Consider the following 21,837-nt stretch of genomic DNA (forward strand, 5'->3'; position numbering starts at 1 on the left):
CTGCCAATCACTGGATGTGTTTATAACACTTTGCAGTGATGTCACAGTCTACCACAACACGCTGTGTGAATTAGTGACAAACAATTAAGATTATCTGCACTCTTCAAGTATGGTGCGTCACTATAGATGTGAACAAACAAGCGACCTCTGCTGTGCAATGTAACTTAGCCTCATTCAAATTCTTTTTCTTTGGTGTCAAATATTAGTGATGAGGGAAATATTGTGGTTGTTTAAACGATTTATCAATCTATCAAAAATTAATTGTCAGGAATTTTGATCACTGATGACAAAGAATTACTGGTTAGCTTTTCAAAAGTGACAATTTGGTGTTTCCTATGTTTTATATAATTATAAATTGAATATCTTTGCTACTGTTGGTTGAATAAAACAAAAAATTTGAAGGCGTCATTATGTGCAGTCCTACACATAATGACGCTCTTTTCCTTCGACCATCACTCACCATACATCTTTCCTTCATCTGACAGTATAATCTTCCTCCTTCCACAGGGCGGGTAGATGGCCAGTGCTTCCTGAAAGCTCTGCTCGATGTCGGGGCTCCAGACCCCCTCAGGGTCCCCATCCATGGTCTTGTCCCCTCCTGAGTCACTCAGTCTGTCCATGTCCTCCCCTGGACTCTCACTGCCACTCCAGCTACTGCGGTCCATACTGGCAGCTAATGTTAACTAGCCGGCGTGTGCTCAGGGCTAATGCTTGTATTGCCAAGTATGTGACGTGATCAAAGCTAAAGATAAACTTTGGCTAATGTTGATACTAATGTCAGTAAATAGCTGCAGCCAGCTGCAGAAAACTAGAAACTGAATGCTACTGCTAACTGTTGCTTTAGCCTCAAATGCTAACTGCCAAAAATAACACTGAAGTGGCTGGTAGACTGTAGACAAGTCAGCAAGGTCCAAACTCCAGGTCCAATCAGCAGGATCCCTATAAAAACCAGACAAAAATAGAAAATTATATCAGTATTGCATTAATTAAAGTTGTGCACAACAACTTTACATGGGTCGCTCCAATATTAGCTCCATACTAGTTGCCATGCTCCTAGCTACTGAAGTTTGATCACTTTAAGCATTAAACTCTGGCCTTATGTGAAACCACAAGTAAAAGCTTTTAGATGTAACAAAATTTCTCTTTCATTGTAAAAACATGGTACAGTTTTGTTTCAAAGTATCTCGTGACTGATTAAATGTATCGCTGCGACACAATATAGAAGGACACGACACAGGTCAAAGTTTCAGAGTTTCACAAGACAAACTGTCTGGTGAGATTGTGGTGAAAGGCTAAATGAATGAATGAATATCTGATGTCAGTTAGTAAGCTTTCTCATTGTTCACTCTTGAATTTTGATTTTCCATTTGCAGTACAGATGTGATCACCACAACACAGAATTTCATTTCAGAAAACAGGGCAAATATAATAGAAACTGCTCATTCTTCTCTCTGTGCAGCCAATTTTGTGATTCACGTTAATATTAAGTATGTATTTTACCAAGAAAATATTTTCTAGTGCAGCTTTAACTTCTGATGAAGATGTTGTAGGTCTGTCTCCCAGCTCCTAGAGGCAAATTATTGCTTCTTTTCATGGAGGGAATTGCCTATTATGTTAAAAATGTTGTAGTAGCCCAACATCAAATCCACATGCACATAAGTGGAGCAAGTGAATGAGAGACAGACAGAGACCACTACTACACACAGCTAGTCACAGATTTAAGGAAAAAAACTGAAGGGGCTCGCCAGCTGCCTACAATTCTTCTAAAATCCCCCACGGTAAACAGCAGGGTTGGCGCAGTGCACACCACACTCACACACAAACATATGTACACACACACACACACACACACACTCACACACACAAACACAATTACAGTGCCAGCTCCTTGGGCGAACACATGTCATTTTGTCTGGTCTTCTACTGTTCACACTTCCCATGCTCTGTCCCTTGCCACAGCCTGCACAAGCCTGCAGTGTGAAGTGCGAAGTGTATGTCAGCGTGTGTGTGTGTGTGTGTGTGTGTCTGCCTGGCTAATTTTAACACAATTGCACTTGAGAGTGTGCACGCGCACACATGCAACTGAAGCATGTAAAGCAGCAGGCAACATTTTGGACACATTTTAACCTCATCCACACACTTGAGCTCAGCTCAACACTTTTTTAACACCTGGGGACAAACACTGCGAGGCCGCATGAAAACATCCGTTGGCTTAGACTCACAGGCATGTGTAATGAATGGGATCTGCTGGTTTTTACTAGAGTTTGTCCTCTGGTTCTTCCCTCCGTGCTTATTCTATTCCTGTTTCCTCTCCAACTTCCCACCCTTGCTTTCTTCCCCTCTTCCCTCCTGCCCTCCCCCGGCAGTATTCCATTCAAACAAGAATTCATTCATTCAGCAGGCTGTATGGTTGGTGCCATGCCACTGGTCCGACGGCCCATTATTCCGAAACCCCAATAGTTCGAAAAACTTTCCATTGGACCGAAAGCCCATTAGTCCGATGGTCCGTTACCCCGAAAACAAAAGCCCACTGCTCCGAAGGCCCGTTGCTCCGAAAATATACACTCTCCCTGCAGTTTTTTGCCCTTAATATCTTTGTGTATTCTGACATGCAAATGCAAAAATACCAATTACAAAATGCTTGCTTTTCAGTGCATTTAGTGCATACTAACCCAAGCCCTAACCCAAGAGACGACAGAGGTAGCCTAATCAGAACGCCTAACCATAAATAATGGCAGCGCGTCCACCCCCCCACCCCCTCCGATTCAGCACCATGGACCGGCAGTTACTGGCAATGCCGGAGTGTGTATTTTCGGAGCAATGGGCCTTCAGAGCAATGGGCGTCAGGATAACGGGCCATCGGACTAATAGGCAGTCCCCATATGGTTGAGCACTAAGAGCAGAACTTATTTCTTCTACATTGAGTGTGAGTAAGTGTGTACATATGCAGCTGTGTGCTCAAGTGATACAACCATAGAAATTTTTCAAACCACTCCTGCAGCTTAACCCCATTCTCTGCTGTCTTTCTATGAGCTCATTATGTACTAAACAATCAACATTTCATCAAAATGTGGAAAGGTATGCTACATTCATTTGAGCTTTGGAGGTTAAAGTAGAGCGACAGCATGACACATTAACAGATACGACACAATGAAACTTTTAAAGCCTGCTGAGGTGAGTTTTTGATTGTGCCAATTTATCCCAGAGTTTTAAAGCTGTACTAATCAATATTTTATGTAAACAATGGCTAAAATGTCTATGTGTAATATAGAAACTCAGTCCTCATTAACCTTGTTTCTAGCTAGAGCAAGCTATCCACCCAGAACCCATTATCAGACGAGGTTAGCATTTAGCAACTTAAGAGTTGGTGGAGACCAAAACAGAGCTAAACGGATACTGAATATTGAACATTCATCAGGTAAACAGAAACACAACTGCCACCACTTTATAGGGTGAAGTCGGTGTTATGAATCCCTTAAGAAAAAACGCAAAACAAACAGGAAATAAGGATTGCAGGTCAGGAGCTTTAAGATTAGGATAGGCCTATGTAGAGAATTTCTTCTTCACATGATGTAGAACGTTCTGCATTTTACTTCAGATCCATTCACAAAACATTTGACCTCTGTGAAGAACTATGCTGAAGCAATGACAATGAACCACTTACGTTCAGATTCAATGGGCTTTAAATTCCAACAGCTATTCTGTCTCTATTGTATCTACAGCACTCAGCAGCAATATATTTTTTTATCACAATGCAACAGCCTTCAAACACCAAACTCTGTCTGAGTAAAAGCTAGTATTATCACTGCTCTACATGTGGGTGCCATGAAATTTCAACACTGTACTGAGGGTCATAGAGTACAGTAAATAATTGTATGTCATTTATAACAGAAAGTGGAATTGAACTTTAAATATCGCTGCAATGTTTAAATCGCACAGTACATAAGCAGATGAGTTTCAACATCATATAATAGGAAAACTGACCCTGGGTTCTGAACTGTAGTAATATCCACAACAGTCTCTTCACGTTATAATAGATACCATAGTTGTATGTATGATTTTTATTATGATTTAGTTATTAGGAAGTAATTGAAGTGGGTGGCTGGAGCTTCATTCTCCACAAGTCGAACCAGAGAGCACATTCAAATACACTGGAGCCGGTTGCATCAGCTCTTCGTAACTTCAAATTTCATTAGTTCAAAAGGTCAAAGCCTAGTTATAACGCACGCATTAACTAAAATGAGATTATGCATCATGACATTAAAACAGGCTGCCCACACAAACTAGCCTACTTCAACAGAAAATAGATGTTACTCAATATCTACACCTACAAACTGCCCTAGCAACTTAAGGAACTAACTGAACAAAATGACAAGAGTAACATTAGCTTGCTAATATAAAATTTGTTTTGACTAATGATCATATGAAAAACGGTTGACATATCTGATCTGACACTTGATGAAAATGCTGTTGAATTTTAAATTTATTACATTTCAGAAAACACGACACAACTTGCCTCAAATTATGAGATGCTATGCTAATAACGTTAGCTAACATAATTTGATTTTTCCCACTCATTTTAAACTGCATGAATACAACTTCTGAAACACACATATTTCTACGTGTATGCAGATATAAGCAAAATCAAGTAATGCATACATTTTTTAAGAATTGCCAATTAAGTTTAATAAGTTATTTTGGGAAGCTAATGCTAATGTTTTAATGGTATGATTTAAGGAAACCTGATTCAGTAAATCACTTGTTTGAAATTAGTAACTATATCAAGTACTTTACAGACAAACTTAGCAATGGATTTATGAAGAGCTGGTAGAACTCTATCCTGATTATTAATTAGAATGATGTCACTGCCATGAATGTGCCATGGGACTGTAATGAATCTGTAGCTGCTTATAATGATGAAAATCAGGAATGAGTGGGTGGAAGAGAAGTGAAGAAAAGAGAAGAAAAGAAGAGAAGAGATGAGATTTCGGGGTTAATAGATAAACTATAGTGAAGCTCATGAGATGTGAGCATGAGAGGGGCCCAGTAGCAGATGGACGCTGGAGAGAGACATTAGTCACACAACAATCAACTCTGACTACTGGGCTACTCCTCTGCACCCCGGGTACCCCTCCTCCTCTCTGTGTGTGTCTCTCTGTCACCAGGCAGGCCCGGGCCACTCCAGCCAGGACAGCAGGCTTCATGGTGTCAGTGCCAGCCCTCAGGAGAACACACACGGGGCATACAGCCACAATCCTGCAGCTGCCTTGGACCCTCATGCTCTCCCTCTGTGTTGCTTTTCTTCCTCTTTCACTTCTTTCTTACAGCACTACTGGCTTCCACCACATGCCAGCTACATGTATATGTTTGTGTGCATGTAATTTGCATGGCTCAAAGCCTCCATAGTCTTAAAAGCAGACCAGTGAGGTTTTAATTAAATGAAAATGATGTTCGAGTGTCTGCATTACCAGAGGGACCTGTGTGTGTGTTTGTGTGTGTGTGTGTGTGTGTGTGTGTGTGTCAGCAGGGGGTCCTGTTGGTATACAAGTTGACTGTGTTATCTCAAGCTAGTCAGTTCCCTTCACTCGTTCTTCTATTGGACCACTCAACGGCATCTGTTTTAACTGCTTCCAACATGCACACACACACACATGCGCGCGCACACACACACACACACACACACACAGGTTTTATACAAGAGGATTTTCTCATAATCCTCAAAGCAAACATTGTTCCACTTTACAATGTTTTGCCATGTTTTAATGGTCCCTTAAGGCTGAAATGGAATTATTCTGCATCTGAGGTGATATTTCTTGTTTCTCGTTAATTCTTATGGATCAAGGACCATCCGGCACACCGCTCATTTTTTACTTGTGTGCAAATGTGACTAAAGCTTTCAATATCTGAACAGATTCAGGGGTGCTTCATTTATCTTGCCGCTTTAACAGCCTCCACAACGGACACATCATTTGCAAGGTAAGATCACTCAGGTATGCCTCATGTTATTCAAACAGTCAGAATGTTTTTAAGTATATGATTTCAACAAGGGCTGGTGTGCTGTCTGTCCCTGAAATCACCGGTCACTATGGGAACAAATCTGACATACGTAAAATAGATTTCTCCTTTCTCTTTTTCTACATTAATTTGTGTAGTATTTTACATGGTGTGTCTATGCAACAAATGTGCATTAAGATCTATTTTATGTGTATTTCTCTGTTGTAGGGCTGGAAAATACTCTGAAATAATTACATTCATTTGTTTTATGATATGAAAATATCTACATTTTTTATTACAACATGCAGAAAAAGTTTATTTTTAGTCAAAAAGTAACATAGATAACAAAAAAAACAAAACATGTCTATAGAATCTGTGACAGAACCAGTTGGGTTCATTTGGGAGTAAAGAAAACAAGCCCCAAAATATTTCAAGTCTTAAATTTACCCTGTGGAGTAAACAAACTAAGTTACTGTATGTTTACATTCAGAGTTTACTCACCAAAATGCACAGTTCTTATCTGATTTTTTGAGTATTTTAAATCCTAAATTTCTAACATCCATGTCTGCTTGCAGTTTTCTTCTTCTCTGCCATTGTTGATGCATTGCTATGTTTCTTTGTGCATTATCACTGCTAACTGCTGATCAGCAGAACAGCATGAAACCAACAGCAGGAATGTGTACTACGTCACCTGGGTGTTTGTGTGAGGGCAGGTGTGTCCTCGCACAACCAAAACAGGGACCCACTTGTCAAAATAGTAGGGATGCAAATAAAGATATTTTTTTATTATTGATTTTTGACTCATTATTGATTAATCTAGCAATTATTTTCTTGATTAATTGATTATTCGTGTGGTTCGTAAATGCCGGTATATATCTTGAAAAATGTCCATCCCAAGTTCTCAGCGCCTCTTAAATTTTTTTTTGTTTTTCCAACCATAGTCGAAAACCCAAATATAATCAGTTTATGATCATAGAGGAATATAAAAGCCATATTTACATTTGGGAAGCTGAAACCAGTTTTTTTTTTTTTCAAAAAAATTATGAAACAACTATTTGCTGCCTATTAATTTTCTGTTGACTGACTAATCAATTAATCAACTAATCATTGCAGCTCTAAAAAATAGTGTTCAGTAAGAGTGGTCAAGAACACCACAGGTTACCTTTAAAAATTGCTACCAAGACACACATCTGGAGAAGTAAAATGAACAACTAACACAATGTGGAGAACATCCATTTGTTTAGTATTTTAAACGTTGAGAGTTTTCTCCAGACTATATTAAATCCAGTGCAGGTTTCTTAGAGCCACTATCTAACAACCATTAGTAGAACAGCAATTTCACGAACGGATTCATGGTCCAGAACCATCCAGTTGAGGCAGACTGCGGTTGACACTAAACGTCTCAAATAAATTGGTGATCAGTTTTTGCTTTCTCACTCCCATTTGATTGTCTAGCACTAACCATTGCTAAACGCATTAAAATAAAAAACACTCTGTCATGGTGCAGGTCCGTGCCCTCTAGGAGGGTAACGACCACAGATCACTGGACGCACTGGCCCTTGACTAGTTCATTGAGCCTTTGGTTGAGTGCTTAGCGCAGTCACCTGTGGTCTGGGAGACCAGGGTTTGAGACCCAATGTGGAAACCCTCCTTCACTACACACTCACATTTGCACTCAACCATACAGCTACAGAGAAGGTGCCTGTGGTGGTTATTTGGTATGTCACCATGCATACTGGCTTCAGAAGTTTATGAAAATTGTTTGGCATCAGCAAATCAACTGTGTCCAACTGTGTTTGGAGATTGGTTGTGCTTTATGCACACTACAACAAGGGCATCCTTCAGTGTGGTCAGGGAGCATGAACTACACACAAGGTCATATGAGGACAAATGTCCTTGACTACCTCTGAATGTGGCATGAGCAGTGCATCCTCAATGAATTATGGGTGCATTCACACCTACATATAGTGGCTTCTACTTGTGATACAATCAGACACATTCTGGTGTGTGAACAGGGTCAGATCTAAACAGAGGTCAACATCCAGAAAAAGAGCTGCTTTCTCACAAGGCCACACAACCACCAACCATGTGAAAGTCTCCACCAATTGGACTCCAAACCAGCGTTTTGTTTCAGCTGAATTTTGACTGAACTGTGGCTGAGGGCAGCTCTCATCTCTCTAACGCCTCAAACAACCATGAAGCACAACGTGGGAGGGTGGATTTTTATCTAAAAATGTTTCAAGGAAGAGCCACATCAGCACAAATATCCAAAATAACATTCTTTATGAGAGATGAACCTGAAAAGGTGTTCATTTTTGCTCTCTAGTTGCTAGTTTTACGGATTATCTACATGATCAATCAGATTGCCCAAATACTTTCCGTGCAGACCCAACTGATCTCTTTTGCCTCCATTTCAAATGTAGACTTTAATCAGTTCTGTACTCCATTACTCGTGATTTTTGTCTTGGTGGTGACGCACATCTCTGCATTCTCTCTTTCTAGTTCAGATGGTCACGATTTCAATTAATCCATTACTGATTAGTTCATCTTGCACAATACCAGGGAAAAAATAATCACCTTTATGAAAGTCTCGAGTTTGGTTTGATTAGTTCTGACCCAATTTTATGTTAAAAATAAAAAACAAAGACAGATATTCATTCGGCCAAATGAAAAAGCAGCATCAGTGAAAAGAAACCAGCAAAGCTTCTTTTATTTCTTTCTTTCTGCACTAATATACACTTGAGAACGACAGAGAAAGTGAGAGACTTGCTTTATGAGTGGTGAAGAGGCTGTGATTCACAGCGTGCACTCCTCATTATTTCACCATCTCTTCTCACAGAAGCATTACCATTTATGCACACACACAGTAATTGGTCACAGATTGCACACTGGTACAGTGAAGTGTTTATTTCCTCCTGGAAATGTGATGGTAAAAGGTTTAGCTAGCAGCTCTTCTCTCTGTTCTCCGCCCCTCTCTGTTATTCTTCTTCTTCGACCAGTTTTTGCTGAGTCAGGCCGAGCCATTATCCGGCCTCTTCCTGGGGGGGTGGGGGTGGGGGGACTGTCACACACCCATACACACACACACACAGGAGACAATATCCTCCACCAGTAGAAAGAGAGGTCTGGGGAGGTTACAGCAATACCAACACCATTTAATAAGTGTGAACTCTGGAGCATTGTTCCGGGACATAAACACATGTATGTTTATGTGTGTGTGTGTGTGTGAGTGTGTGAGTGTGTGTGTGTGTGTGTGTGTGAGTCCTATTCCACACCTAGTAAAGGAACATTGTATGGCTGCATGAATGAAGAGTATATCTATCAATCTCGCTGCCACAATTACATCCTCCTCCATCTAACAGAGGCTCTGCTCTCATCTTCACTCCTCAAAACACACAGACATACACATACAAAATGAATTAACCCCTGAACTGTGTTTTCCATCTGTGGCCCATTAAAACTTGGGCATTGCTTTATTTAGACAGATGCAGGTTAGGAGGCAGAGAGTGAGGCGGCTGTGCATCCCGAAAACAGCTGGTGTGTAGAAGGTTATTTAAGGATATAACTGGCTTTATACGCACAGTCTGGTCATTTCCTATTCCTATGACTCCAAAACTGAGTCTCTGACTAAGCTTCAACCCGGACCAGGATAGAGCAGAGCTACATGGGCTTCAGTGGTAATTAAACATTTACTTATACTACTGAGCAAGCAGACAAAAGAGAGAGAAAACTGGTAACATGGTGACTTCGCTGGGGCAAAAAAACATGAGCAGTCAGACAATCCTACAGGTCATGTACAGGCCAACAGTTTATCCAGATTATCTCAACAACTTTTCTTGGAGGTAAAACCACAAGTGAGCACACCAGACATCATATACTAGACAAACTCAAAAAAATCTGAATGTATACCAAAAAATGCTTCATTTTTCAGTGTGGTCCCGCACTACAATGCACAAAGGAAATAGAGGCTCACAGCTGCCAAACATTACAATAAATGGCTTCCAACGAGGCATGTACTGTATCATATCAGTCCCTGTCAGTATAACAGTTAAAGTATGTGTATTTCGTGTATACTAACAAAAAAACTACACTACACAGATCAGTATGTAGTACACAATTAGTATGTAATGTAGAATTAGGGAGCTAATTTGGCTAGAGCTTAGCCAAATTAGGTTTGGCTAATAAGCTTTTTTACAGTCTGTCTAATTATCTGCTCGTTTTTTGCCTTGTCTGACTTCTTTTAGTCACCATGTTCCTGATTCCTTACAATTAACCTGGTGAGTACAATGTTATTACCGAAAGGAATAATGGTCAAAACTACAAAAATAACACCCATATTTTGTAAAAATCAGACTTATTCTTTAGCAGACAGTCGTAAAGAGTGGAAAAAAGGCTTTGGCGATGAGTGTTCTGCTCCAATCACAACAGCAGACCAAAATGGGTAAAGCAACTCAAGCCTTGTACCAAAAAGGAAAATACAAAGCATGTCATAAGAGAGCAGAGCATACTAGCTGCGTCTTACAGGTTTTTTAGCAACAAGTGATTGCTCTCCTCAGCTTGTAAATGTGATTCTGTTTTGCTGCCGACTCTCAAGTTTTGGACGTTGAAGCTTCTCAGCAGCACACGAACAACCCACACACCTCATAGGCAACACTGAAAATCAACTCTCACACTGATGAAACAACCTCAAAGCAAAAGATTTGTCTGAACCGCCAAGCTAATCTTAAAGAACCTAACTTTGCTGAACAGCAGCCACTGTGGCCACAAGTGGCAATTACAGGATAATGGTAAATGCCAAAATGTAGTTTAACAGTAGCACAAGCAGAGAAGAGTCATAAAGTCAGCCAACTGACTCAACCATGTTACACTGGTTACACTACAATATCTAGCTAAAGTTTGCTAACGTTAGCTACCATAAGCTGCTGGTCACACCAGACCAAGTAATGCTGTAACACGTAAATCAATGAGTGTACTGAACTGAACTGAGCAAGACTGTCTTTTATTGCTGATATTCAGTTTAAATTTTTAAGAGAAGAGAGTGTATTCTTTCATCTTTCAAATATTAGTCTTGCTTTAAAGTCAGAAATGAACTGATTGACTCTAAATATTCCACATGAATCACCTTTTCGTCATATTTTCTGCTGTCATTCATAGCTACTAACAGCATCTAAAGAACAAAAAGGCCAATCAGTGTCAGCTAAATTACCATAAAATCTTACAAGATCTAGGAAAAGCAGAAGCTGTTGAATTTTTCATTCAGCGAGAACTTGTTTGGTTTAGCTGTTTTTGAATAATGCATCATGTTCAACACTGAGTGCAGAAATGTTATCAGAGAACTACAGAACAGACAACAGTGAGTAATCACTGTCAGGCCGGCTGAAGACAAAAACTGAGGTCGTGAGCACAACAGCAGGGAAACATTTTTCCACTGCGGGAGTATCAGAGAGCAGAGTGAGCTGTTGTTCAGCTCTGCAGAGGGTTTATCATGTCAATTCCTCCTACCGGGAAAGTAAGCAAGAAGTAGTTGAAATCTAGACTTCCTGCTCACTCCTTGCTGAGGTCCGGAAACATGAGGTTGATTCAGACTTCCCATGGAGGGTTTGTTGCTCTGATTGGTGGTACATACGTAAAGTTTTTACTTTTTACTCCAAAAAAATGGGGGGATTTTTTGCAGATTTTTTTGAATATTTCAAAATGTGTTTAAAACAGCGTTAATGCAAAAAACTTGATATATATCAGATTTTAAAATATATCAAAGCAAAACAACCACTTTCTTTTATGTTTGTTCTGGGGGTTTTTTTCTTTCCAAGTGCGAAGATCTCATTTATCGTTTCTTCCCACATTTCTCTTTACTTTATTTTTCTTGAAGATTTCCTACATAGTGCTTCTCTCACAAGGACTTTCTTTCACTGTAAACTACGGTCAGCATCTTCTTGAAGCAAAAAGCAAAAAAATTTCATGTGCACAGGAATAGAAAAGTTTCCCTCCCCTTTTTTTGACATAAACCAAGTGATTTGATCTCATACCTGCTACCTGTTAACCAAAACTAACAGGAACATCCTTCATGCTCCTTCAGTCCTCTGACACAGACACAGAATAATAGCAACATCTATACTGTGTATCCTCTGTAGTAAAATACACAAAAAGAGAGATCTCAGAGAGAGGTAGAGTCAAGAAAAAGCTTTCTTTGTAAAACTGTTGCATAAGTGTTTGTAAGAGGATGAGAAGCTGGCTAACACATCAGTGTCTTGAAAAAGGTTCTCCTGTCCACACTACTGCAGTTTTGTTATCTTTACACACTGAAGAGTGTCAGAAAGCTGCATGTTCAGTGGTGTATTTTGGGTGGGAGATGTGGGTTCCTTAGCAACTTTGTGGCAATTGTATTCTGCAATTTAAAAAATATACATTTTTAGGCTCATTCAACCATTTCTAGACTCAGTATTTCTTCACCAGAATTGTATTCCTGGTAGCTCAGAGAGAACACTTAGACCTCCGTTTTGGGAAATGGCGGCAATGCTTTATTTTACGGGTCTGTAATTTCCTAATAATTTCCTGAGAATCATTTTCTTGAAAGAACTATGTAATTTGGTAATTACAAGGAAAATAGAGGCAAAGTTGGGACATTGTTATTTTATTTTAGTTAGTTTTATTTTAGTTGGTTGTCTTGAGTTTAGAAATTGTTGATTATCGAATGATTTTTCTCTCAAAGGATCTGCTTCATTTGAATAAAACTTGGAGAAAATAGAATTGAACAGCTAACTATAAAAATAATCCAAATATGAGAACGCTTTAGACACTTCATATTTTGTTTGGTGTTTGGGGGCCTAAAATCCTGGCTACAGCCCTCATCATGATATGATATCTTGTGGTACTTTATTGATTAATTATTATCCTGACACCTTCTCTTATAATACTGTCACAAAGGTGTTTTTGCAGACATTTTCTCTCAGAACTGTTCCACTTTCTGGCAGTTCATTTAGACTCATCTCAGCTAATTATAAAACTATGTACAACTGAAAAGTCTATAATCTGTAGAATAAATACAAGTGTGATTCCTGCTAAATGATTTTTATTTTCCTCTTCACTCACACTAACATTGTAATGTATCATAGATAACTATCTTACAATATATTACAGCATCACCTGTATGGTAATACCGTTGTTATTATTTGCTAATTATGGGGACAGCATCATATTGTAAATCATTCGATTTCCAACCCATACCCAAACAAAGAGACGGCGGTGCGTTTTGGGACGTATTTGCATCAGTGAGGACGTTAGAGACAAACAGACTGAAAGACAGACGAAGACAGGAGAGCAGAGACGGGGGAGCCCAGGCAGTCAGACAAGCCAGCACAGGCTCCACTGGCCTCCTGCAGCCAGAAACCAGCTCCCCTCTGCTCCCCTGCACACCCGCCCCACCCAGGAGGATGCCTATTGTTCCCCCATCCCCTAAACAAAGCCTGCCCACCCCCTACTCTCTACCCCACGCCCCCCCCCCCCCCAACCCCCATTGCCCCCTGCTACCCCTCAACCCACCCACTCACCCCCCACACACTCAGCATTGTTGCTCTAATAAACCGGCTCCGCTCCCTAAATGTCATTACATACAGGCTTGGGCTCTCCTTCTTTTACACACTCACTTTTTATCCCGCTCTGCTGCACACGCTGACCGAATTTATCTCACTACATGCTGAACTCCTGCCACTTTGTGGAGACCACAACATTGAAGAATATTGTCATATTCGTGGGCAAATATTAAATAAAATGTTGTGATCCGGGACGTTTAAAAAGCAGGAAATTGAAGCTGGACTGCAGGGACGCTGTGGGAATTGTTTTGAAATTAGAATTAAACAGAAGTTTTGTTAAAAAAAAAAAAAAAAGAGAGAAATTTCTCCATTTGGCACCTCAATCAGCCATTAACACCAACGACAACACAGACTTCTTCACAGCCAGGAGCATCCCTTCATTTCCAGGATTCACTGTATCACCTGTTGATTCATTCAAATATTGAGTTGGGGATTTGTACCAAGCACAACTCAAAAGTAATTACGCTATTTAAAAAAAAACACTTTGAATTTTTTTTTAAAAAAGTACAAACTCTGACTACATCTGGACGTCACAAGACATGATTTCATGCCAGGAAGATTACTCCTCCTATTCCCACTTCCCATAAAATATGTGTGCCGGATTTTATCCCCCTGTCTAGAAATGATACGACAGATGAGACAACAAGGAGGGAGGCAGCGAGCAGCCCGCCGCTCGCAACTCCACCATATTGTCACAGCATTGGTGAAGTACATGAAAACACACACAAGCATGTGCACGTACACAGCGGTTGTGACTAAAGCACACAGAGGCCATATGGTGCGTCCTCATCCACCGACGCCTGTTGCTGCTGCAACAATAGGCCTGCCTGGCCTGGACAGCAAGAGGCAAACACACACAAATGTGCACACACACACACATACACACACACACACACACACACCAAATGGTCGTTAGTCAGTCAGTCTGCGTTGCTTAGGCCCTGAACAAACGCCTGGATTTGCATTCTGTACCTCCCTTCGTCCTCTTCTCTCTCTCTCTCACACATATACACACACACACACATACACGCACACACACACACACACACTTCCCGGGTCTCTACAGGTGCACGGAGCACTCAAAACAGATGTCAACGGACTGAAGAGGGAGAGGCACGGGGGGGTGGAAGGAAAGTGGAGGGACGACGGGAGGCTGTTTGCCCAGGGTGACTGACAAAGCTTTGTACACTCGCAGGCCTAGACACAGCAAAGACAATGACACACACACACACACACACACACGGTGTTACACTTTCAGAACTGCCAGATTTCTCATTTCGAGACACTCTTAAGGAAGAATAGAAAGTGCCATTTGCTCCCCAATCAAAATTAACACTTTTTCAAGCGATTTAAAAATAGATTTCATTTCTTGAACTCCACATTTTCAGAAAGAATAAAAACGTCTCAGATAATATTGTTTGTGTAGAGCATCACTACTTCACCTCATTTATGAATATTCTAAACTGTTGCCAGCTGCCAATGACTACAGAACAAAACTTACTCTACAAAATTAATTCACGTGCATAGAAACATTTTGATCTGCTTAAAATAATTTGACATTTTTTCTGTTTTGCTTTTGTGATATTTTAAATACAGATAAATATCATCTCTATCTCACACTGACTGTTTTGTGACAGAGGTAGAGCTGCAATCAATTTATTGATCGACAGAAAATTAACTATAGTTGGTAATTGATTCATCATTTTTCAAGCAAAAATTCCCAAAACTCTTTGGTTCCAGCTTCTAAAACATAAAGAATTTGTGCTTTTCTGTTTGAGTTTCTGACTGTAGGTCAAACAAAACATCTGAACACATCAGCGTGGGTTCCGAGAAATTATAATGAACATATCTCACTATTGTCTGACACTTGTCATGTAAAAAAAATCCAACTATTTATTGATTATATGAGAAAATAATCTTCAGACTCACTAAAAAGACTAACAAATGTGAATATTACCTGAGCCATAAACTACCTGTGACTGTCAGTATTTTCCTGGATGTGCAAAATCTCCTCAGTAGCAAAACAAAACCCTTATTTCCATCTGACAGTTTCATTCAGCCAAATCAACTTGGAAAAAAAAAAAAAAAAGAGCCCAAACTATTATTCTGAACTCAAATCCTTTTATCTAACATACCCCTCCCCTCATCTGACAGATGGGTTACTGTTACAGAATTAATGCATCTACTATGTTTCATCCTACAGGCTGTAATTTTCTCCAATAATTACATTGTGGTTTGGCCTGCATTGCCACAGATCTCTTACTATAAAGGACAAGAGCAGTCCTTTAATCAATATTTAAAAGGAAATACACAACACACTTATAAGCCCATATGGGGAATATTACAGGCTGCTGATACTAGAAAAGTGATTTAAAAAGCTAGAAGGTCTTTCTCACTACCACAACAACCACAAGTCTCTTCAAAATATACGATGTGATATATATGATGAAAACAAACTGTAATAATAGTAGAAGGAAAACAATAAATTGATTTAAATGATATTTTCATAAAAGTGATAAATTACCCTCATTCCTCACAGCTTTACTCTACAACCTGTAAATGATCTTTAAGTATTGATTTACATATTGAAAGACGTGTCAGACTTCATAAACTGAGTTTTATCCCCTTAATATTTCAGTGGTGATGGAGTAGAGAGATAAACGCGTTCACAAATCCACCAGCAGCCTGTCTGATCGTGTTCTCATTGAGCATATAATGTGCTCTGACCACTGGGTAAACACTGACTGTGTGCATGTTATCAGCCTATGGCCTGTTCCTGTGACTGGGGCCTGCCTGCCTGCCTGTGAAGGGAAAGAGAAAACCCCGCCGATGCAACAAGTCCCCCATTCACTCCCAGCTTTGTTAAGCTGCCTCCCAGCGCTGCAGCGAAAAAATATATGTTTTCATCCTTTTCGCGTTACATACAGGTCGATTCATGAACCCAACTCTGCCGGGAACATATCTTATAGTGTGTATTTTATTACAAGAGAAAAAGAAGTGATAGAAAGCAAGGTTTGTTTCTTTCTGTCGGGAGAAAGGGGGATAAAACTGTAGTGAAAGCGACATCCCTCGCTTTGAATCTCACACGGCAAAGCATTAATAAGCTTGTTGGACTTGTTTAACATCTAGAAGGGCTTTGTGTGTGTCGATTTCGCTAGCGATGTCGCCGAAATTGTTTTAATATAAGCTTCAGTGACCACTTCGGGGTTTTAGAAAGAAACGAAACGTCCGGGGGCTTTCAGACGCGCAGGCTACAAGCTGAGGGAGAGACTCCTCCTTGGGAACTTACCTCGATTCATACGCCTCTTTATGGATTAATTCCCACACTTTTCCACGGTTCGGAGTCGCTACAGCATCGGGAAGCCCTCCGCCAACTGCAGGGTCTCCTCTCGGTTTTGGTTTGTTGAAGGATCGGGCGCGCTGAGTGCGTAAAATGCGCAGCGTCTCTCCAAGGATGCGAAATATGCGCGGAATGGGAGCAGGAATGAAATGAACGCAGTGGACTGAGTTGAACGGGGCGGGGTGAGAGGGACTGGCGTCACCCTGGATGGATGAAATAGAGTGAGAGAGAGATGGGAGGATGGGTGGAAAAAAAAAAAGAAAGAGAAAGAGAGCGAGGGGGAAGGGGCCGGACTGTATGGGCTGCGTCCAACAACAAAAGAAAAGAGTGGAGCGCCCAAACTCTATTCAGTGGAGGAAGAGAATGGCTCGAGATAAAACACGGTCTGCTGTGCACGAGCAAGCAGCTGACAACGAATCAGAAAACACACTGACAGCAGCTATGAGCCAGTTACATTTGAAACTTTTATAGCCACGTGAAATACAATTTAAGACAAAGTTCGTCCTCAAAAATATCCCAAAGTGTCAAAAGAAAAGAAAAACATGACATTTTAAATCACCTAAAGGCCACTGTCACACATGCTAACACATTTCACCTTAAGACATTTATCAGTTTGCATGTGGATAATTGTCAAATAAAACCTTTTCATAGAAAGTTATCAAAACCTCCTAATTTAAACTGTATCATCCTTATTATGTCCACAGAGCCTCCATACACAAATATACACTTAATATTTAGTAGCAGGGATTTCCTTTAATTCATTCAACTGTTGCTGCTGCTTACTTTCTACATGTTGCTGTGTTTGACCTGTTACACTAGCAAGCAGCATTTTAAGCTTTAATGTTATGTTGTTGTAGCATAACCGACATTTATAAAAAGTTAAGCTGACGCGACATCATCAAAAGCTAAAACTAACAATTTATTTTCAGTTGGCTACCTTCCATGTTTATATCATATATGATGGAGTGTAGTATTAATGTGTGCTGTCATCTAGATGTATGTTAAAACTGCAGTGATGTTATCTGACATTTTATCCCATCATCTCATCATCTTAAGCTAAACCCAGATTTGTTGTAAATTTAAATGAATAAGCAGTGAAATCAAACTTACATTGCTGACCCTCCCTCACCCCCCACCCCCACCACACACACACATACACACCCGGACCGCCCTGAAGGACCCTACTTTTGGGAGCCACTGCCCTGACCAGAAAATCTTTGTCTCTCCCTCAGATCTTTGAATGCAGCAGGCAGCCGCCTCAGCCTCATAAAGGAGTTGTTGTTTACTACTAAGCTCTGCCTATCTCAGGTTTCATCCCCCCAGGCACCGCTGGACTGTCATCTCCCCATAGGGAGGGGCCGTGACATAAAACAAACACAGATATGCCAGGGTCACAGCCTGGAACACCTACTGCAACCCGACACCACAGCCTGGCCAGCCTGCAAGACTACAGCATTCCACATGGCAGCATGTCTGTGTTTGTGTGTGTGTGTAATGCAAATTCTCACAGATGCATACAAACACACCCGTATACAGCTGAGTCACATGTGGACTGTACAGAGGATGTTTCTGTAACATCCTTGTGGAGGCATGTGTGGCTCATTTCCAGACTCTGAGCCGTGCAAACACAGAACAGGCTAGTAAAACATTCAGCTCAGTGACCCCAAGGTCAACAGTCTGACCTCAAATCTGACCTCACCTGGTTTCCTGATGTTTTATTAACGCTGTCTGTGGCCGGATCCTAAATCAGCTTCATCGAGGGCCAGAAGCTTGATTCTAAGGGCAAAAATGCAATTAGACATTTATTATTTAGAAATATATCACCATGGTGACATAAATCTTAGCGAGCTGAAGATTTATGTCACCATGCTGTTTTGGTGTATGTGATAAACAGTGGTGGAATGTAACTAAGTTTTAAGTATGATGCTCAATGTTTTTATATTAACAGTATATCACTTAAAGGTGTCACTTGCTGTGTCAAACCCACAGTGAATTGTCACCTGACTGTTCTTCCCCTCAGCTCTACTGAGCTTTTTAGGGTCTTTCAGCTCATTGTTGTGGGTTTTCAGCCTGCAGCTTCCCTGTCTCGGTTCTCTCTCATGGCTCTCATAGTGGTTTTTTCAGCTGCAGATCACAGTTTAAAGCTAAAAACCTGCTGTCTACTAGCCGGCCAGCGTAAAACAGCAGACAGACAAAATGGGCCACTTTGCTCTGTTTTGGCTATTTGGTTCCCATCAAAACCTTTAGTTGCTATATGCTCCACTATGTTCAGCAGCTAGCTGCTGTCCGTTGTTTGCTGCTGGGCAGGTAGTTTAAGAGACTACTCTCAACACCATGAAGTGTGTGAGATTGAATCAAAACAGGAAAGTTGCCACCGTTAAATGAAAACAATGAGCGGAAAGCTTCTACGGAAAATATGAAAATTATAATGAAGCAGCTTTGACGTTTTTATTTTCTATTAAAATATTACAAACTGTCAGCTTAGTGGAATATTTCAACCTGTTTTTACTGCAAATCCATCCAGATGTTAAAATCCACTTTTTCATAATCCTACTGCTGCAGCATGTCTTATTCTTTCTTGTTTCAAGATACAGACACTCATTTTTCATGTTTAAACAAGTTGATTTAAATCAAAAACAGGTTGAAATATTCTTGATTTAACACAAAATAAAATGGAGGTTTTAGCAGATCAAACTGCCCAACACTTTAAATTTAGCCATACCTCAACCAAATACAATAAAAATGCTGAAGTGATAATAATATTATAATACTATCATATACGTATAGACACAATGAACACTATGAAAAGGGGCGATTCAGGATGAGTATTTTCACCTTGTTCTTTAGTTCATTTTGCAGATAATACCTCTGTACTTTAACTGAAGTAAGATTTTGAATGCAGGACATTAATTGTACTGGAGTATTTTTACACTTCTGTGTTTCTCTTCTTAGTTAGGTAAAGGATCTGAGTAGTTCTCCCACCACTGGTCATAAATAGATCAGAATCACCGCTCAGATCTAGTTTGAGTAGTAGAGCATGGATTATGAACATGAAGTCTAAATAGACTTGACTGTCACACCCTTGAGACTCTCTGAAGTGCTAAAAATAATTTTGTGGAGAGACAAATTTGTCCAACAAGCTCTACTCCAGGCAGCGCTGCTTTAACTGGAACCTTCTAATCTGTGCATCCATCTCAATCTGCATATAATTTCACATTTTGGTCTCTTCCGTGCCTGAAATGACAGGGGGAAAAAGATGAATTTCAGTATGTCAGTGTTGACGGAGGCAAAATGTCAGCAAGAGCCCTCTTGTGGTCTGTGGAGAGCGATCTAAACAATGAGGGTGTGGACTCTCCACATGGGTTTGACCAGATCATACAGGCTGGGTGTAGGATGACATTTACAGTATGCCAATGCTGGTAATGAACAAACAGTACTCAATACTCATAATATACATAAAACCTGTCAAAGAACCCTTGAGCACCAAACTGTCAACCTGCTCACTCACTGGGAGCAAATTTTGAATGCTTAAATGTATAAAAACTCTTTCAGACATGCACATTGTTACGTCACTATGGTGGCATTTTAACATGTTGGTCTCTTGTTTAAATAAGCTCTTGAGTCACTTTTCCATAAAGTCACGACATCAACCTGACTGGGTCTAACACGGCTTTAGTCTAAATTGAATGTTGTCATATTACCTTTAAGGTTACAGCAGCACAGGGTTGAAAACATTTCATTTTTAAATCACTATGAGTGAACCAATTTTAAAGATGCCCTCGACATTTTTTTTACACCATATAAAAATACTCTGCTTTGAATTAGAATTTTGTCTAATGTTTTTTTTCCATAAAATTAACCAACGAAAAATCCTTAAAATTTCCTTTACTCTGTCCAAAGTAGTTGTAATGTCACAAACCACTCGTAGGTACATGTCATATTTAAGGCACAGAGAAACTTTCCCTCTTCAGTAGATAAACATGAAAACAGCCTTCTATTGTCAAACTCCACACATCATCTGCACAGTGAAGCTCAAACATCAAAATGAAGCATCAATAAGCAAAACATATTTTAAAGTAGAGGGGGGCTTTAAGTGGTAGAGGACATTCTTTCAGATCAATCCATTCAAATATGTTTATCTCTTTTTTTCCGCTCATGGTGCAGGGAATATTCATCAGATCCCCAAATTCTCAACTTTTATTCATTTGAACAGCTTACAGATCCAGCAAAATGCTTCAAAATGTTAGTAAAGCATTTAAAGCAGCAGGATTTTATATTCTATCTAATAAATGATGACACTGATGAGTGGGGGTGGGGCGTTCTTCACACCACTATGGTAATTGGTCAAGCCACAGAGATATTCAATTCAATTCAATTGCAAACTTAGTTTCAATCTCCGTCACTGATGCAGCCTGTGACAACTGGGAACATGTTTATCCCTTTTCTCATTATTTGCCAGGTATCACACAAGCAAATTTCTTGCCCGGGTACTGGCATGGTACTGGACTCCTAGAGCAGGAAAAACATGTATTCCACTGCAGGAAAGTGGACAAGCTTTATGCTCTCCTGCATATGATTGAGGGGGCAGGGGAGTTTGTTAATCCTCTTTGCATGTATGTTGCAGATCTGGAACCGGCCCATGAATGTATGCGTTCCCTGAAGTATCCTTTAGGATATATTGCTGGATGACAGGGTGCCAAGCCGCAGCTGTGTTCACCATACACTCAGATCAAAAGCCACTTTTGCATTCTTTGCATTGAAAGGGTTCTTAGACAAGGATGTCCCTTGTCTCCTCTGCTGTTTGTGGTTTTCTTGTGTATCAAGGAGAAGAAGAGAGTTAACATTTTAACAAGTAGAAAAACTGATTAAAAATGAAAACAACCTGAACTTTGGCCTTGATGCTTTGGTAACACT

The 21,837-nt window shown here is 40.2% G+C and overlaps 1 protein-coding gene across 1 annotated transcript in view; it reads right to left on the reverse strand.

The window, feature by feature from the left end:
* The window catches only part of tead1a (TEA domain family member 1a), a 46,192-nt gene extending 28,825 nt beyond the window's left edge, over positions 1-17,367 (reverse strand). Inside the window, exons 1-2 of the mRNA XM_067588900.1 lie at positions 16,873-17,367; positions 461-939 (exon numbers count right to left, since the gene is read on the reverse strand). Coding sequence (XP_067445001.1) covers positions 461-665 — 205 coding nt within the window. The 5' untranslated portion in view covers positions 666-939; positions 16,873-17,367. The remainder of the gene's footprint in view (positions 1-460; positions 940-16,872) is intronic.
* Between the last annotated feature and the right edge of the window lie 4,470 nt (positions 17,368-21,837).

Source organism: Thunnus thynnus, chromosome 5 (assembly GCF_963924715.1).
Source record: "Thunnus thynnus chromosome 5, fThuThy2.1, whole genome shotgun sequence".
Classification (NCBI taxonomy): domain Eukaryota; kingdom Metazoa; phylum Chordata; class Actinopteri; order Scombriformes; family Scombridae; genus Thunnus; species Thunnus thynnus.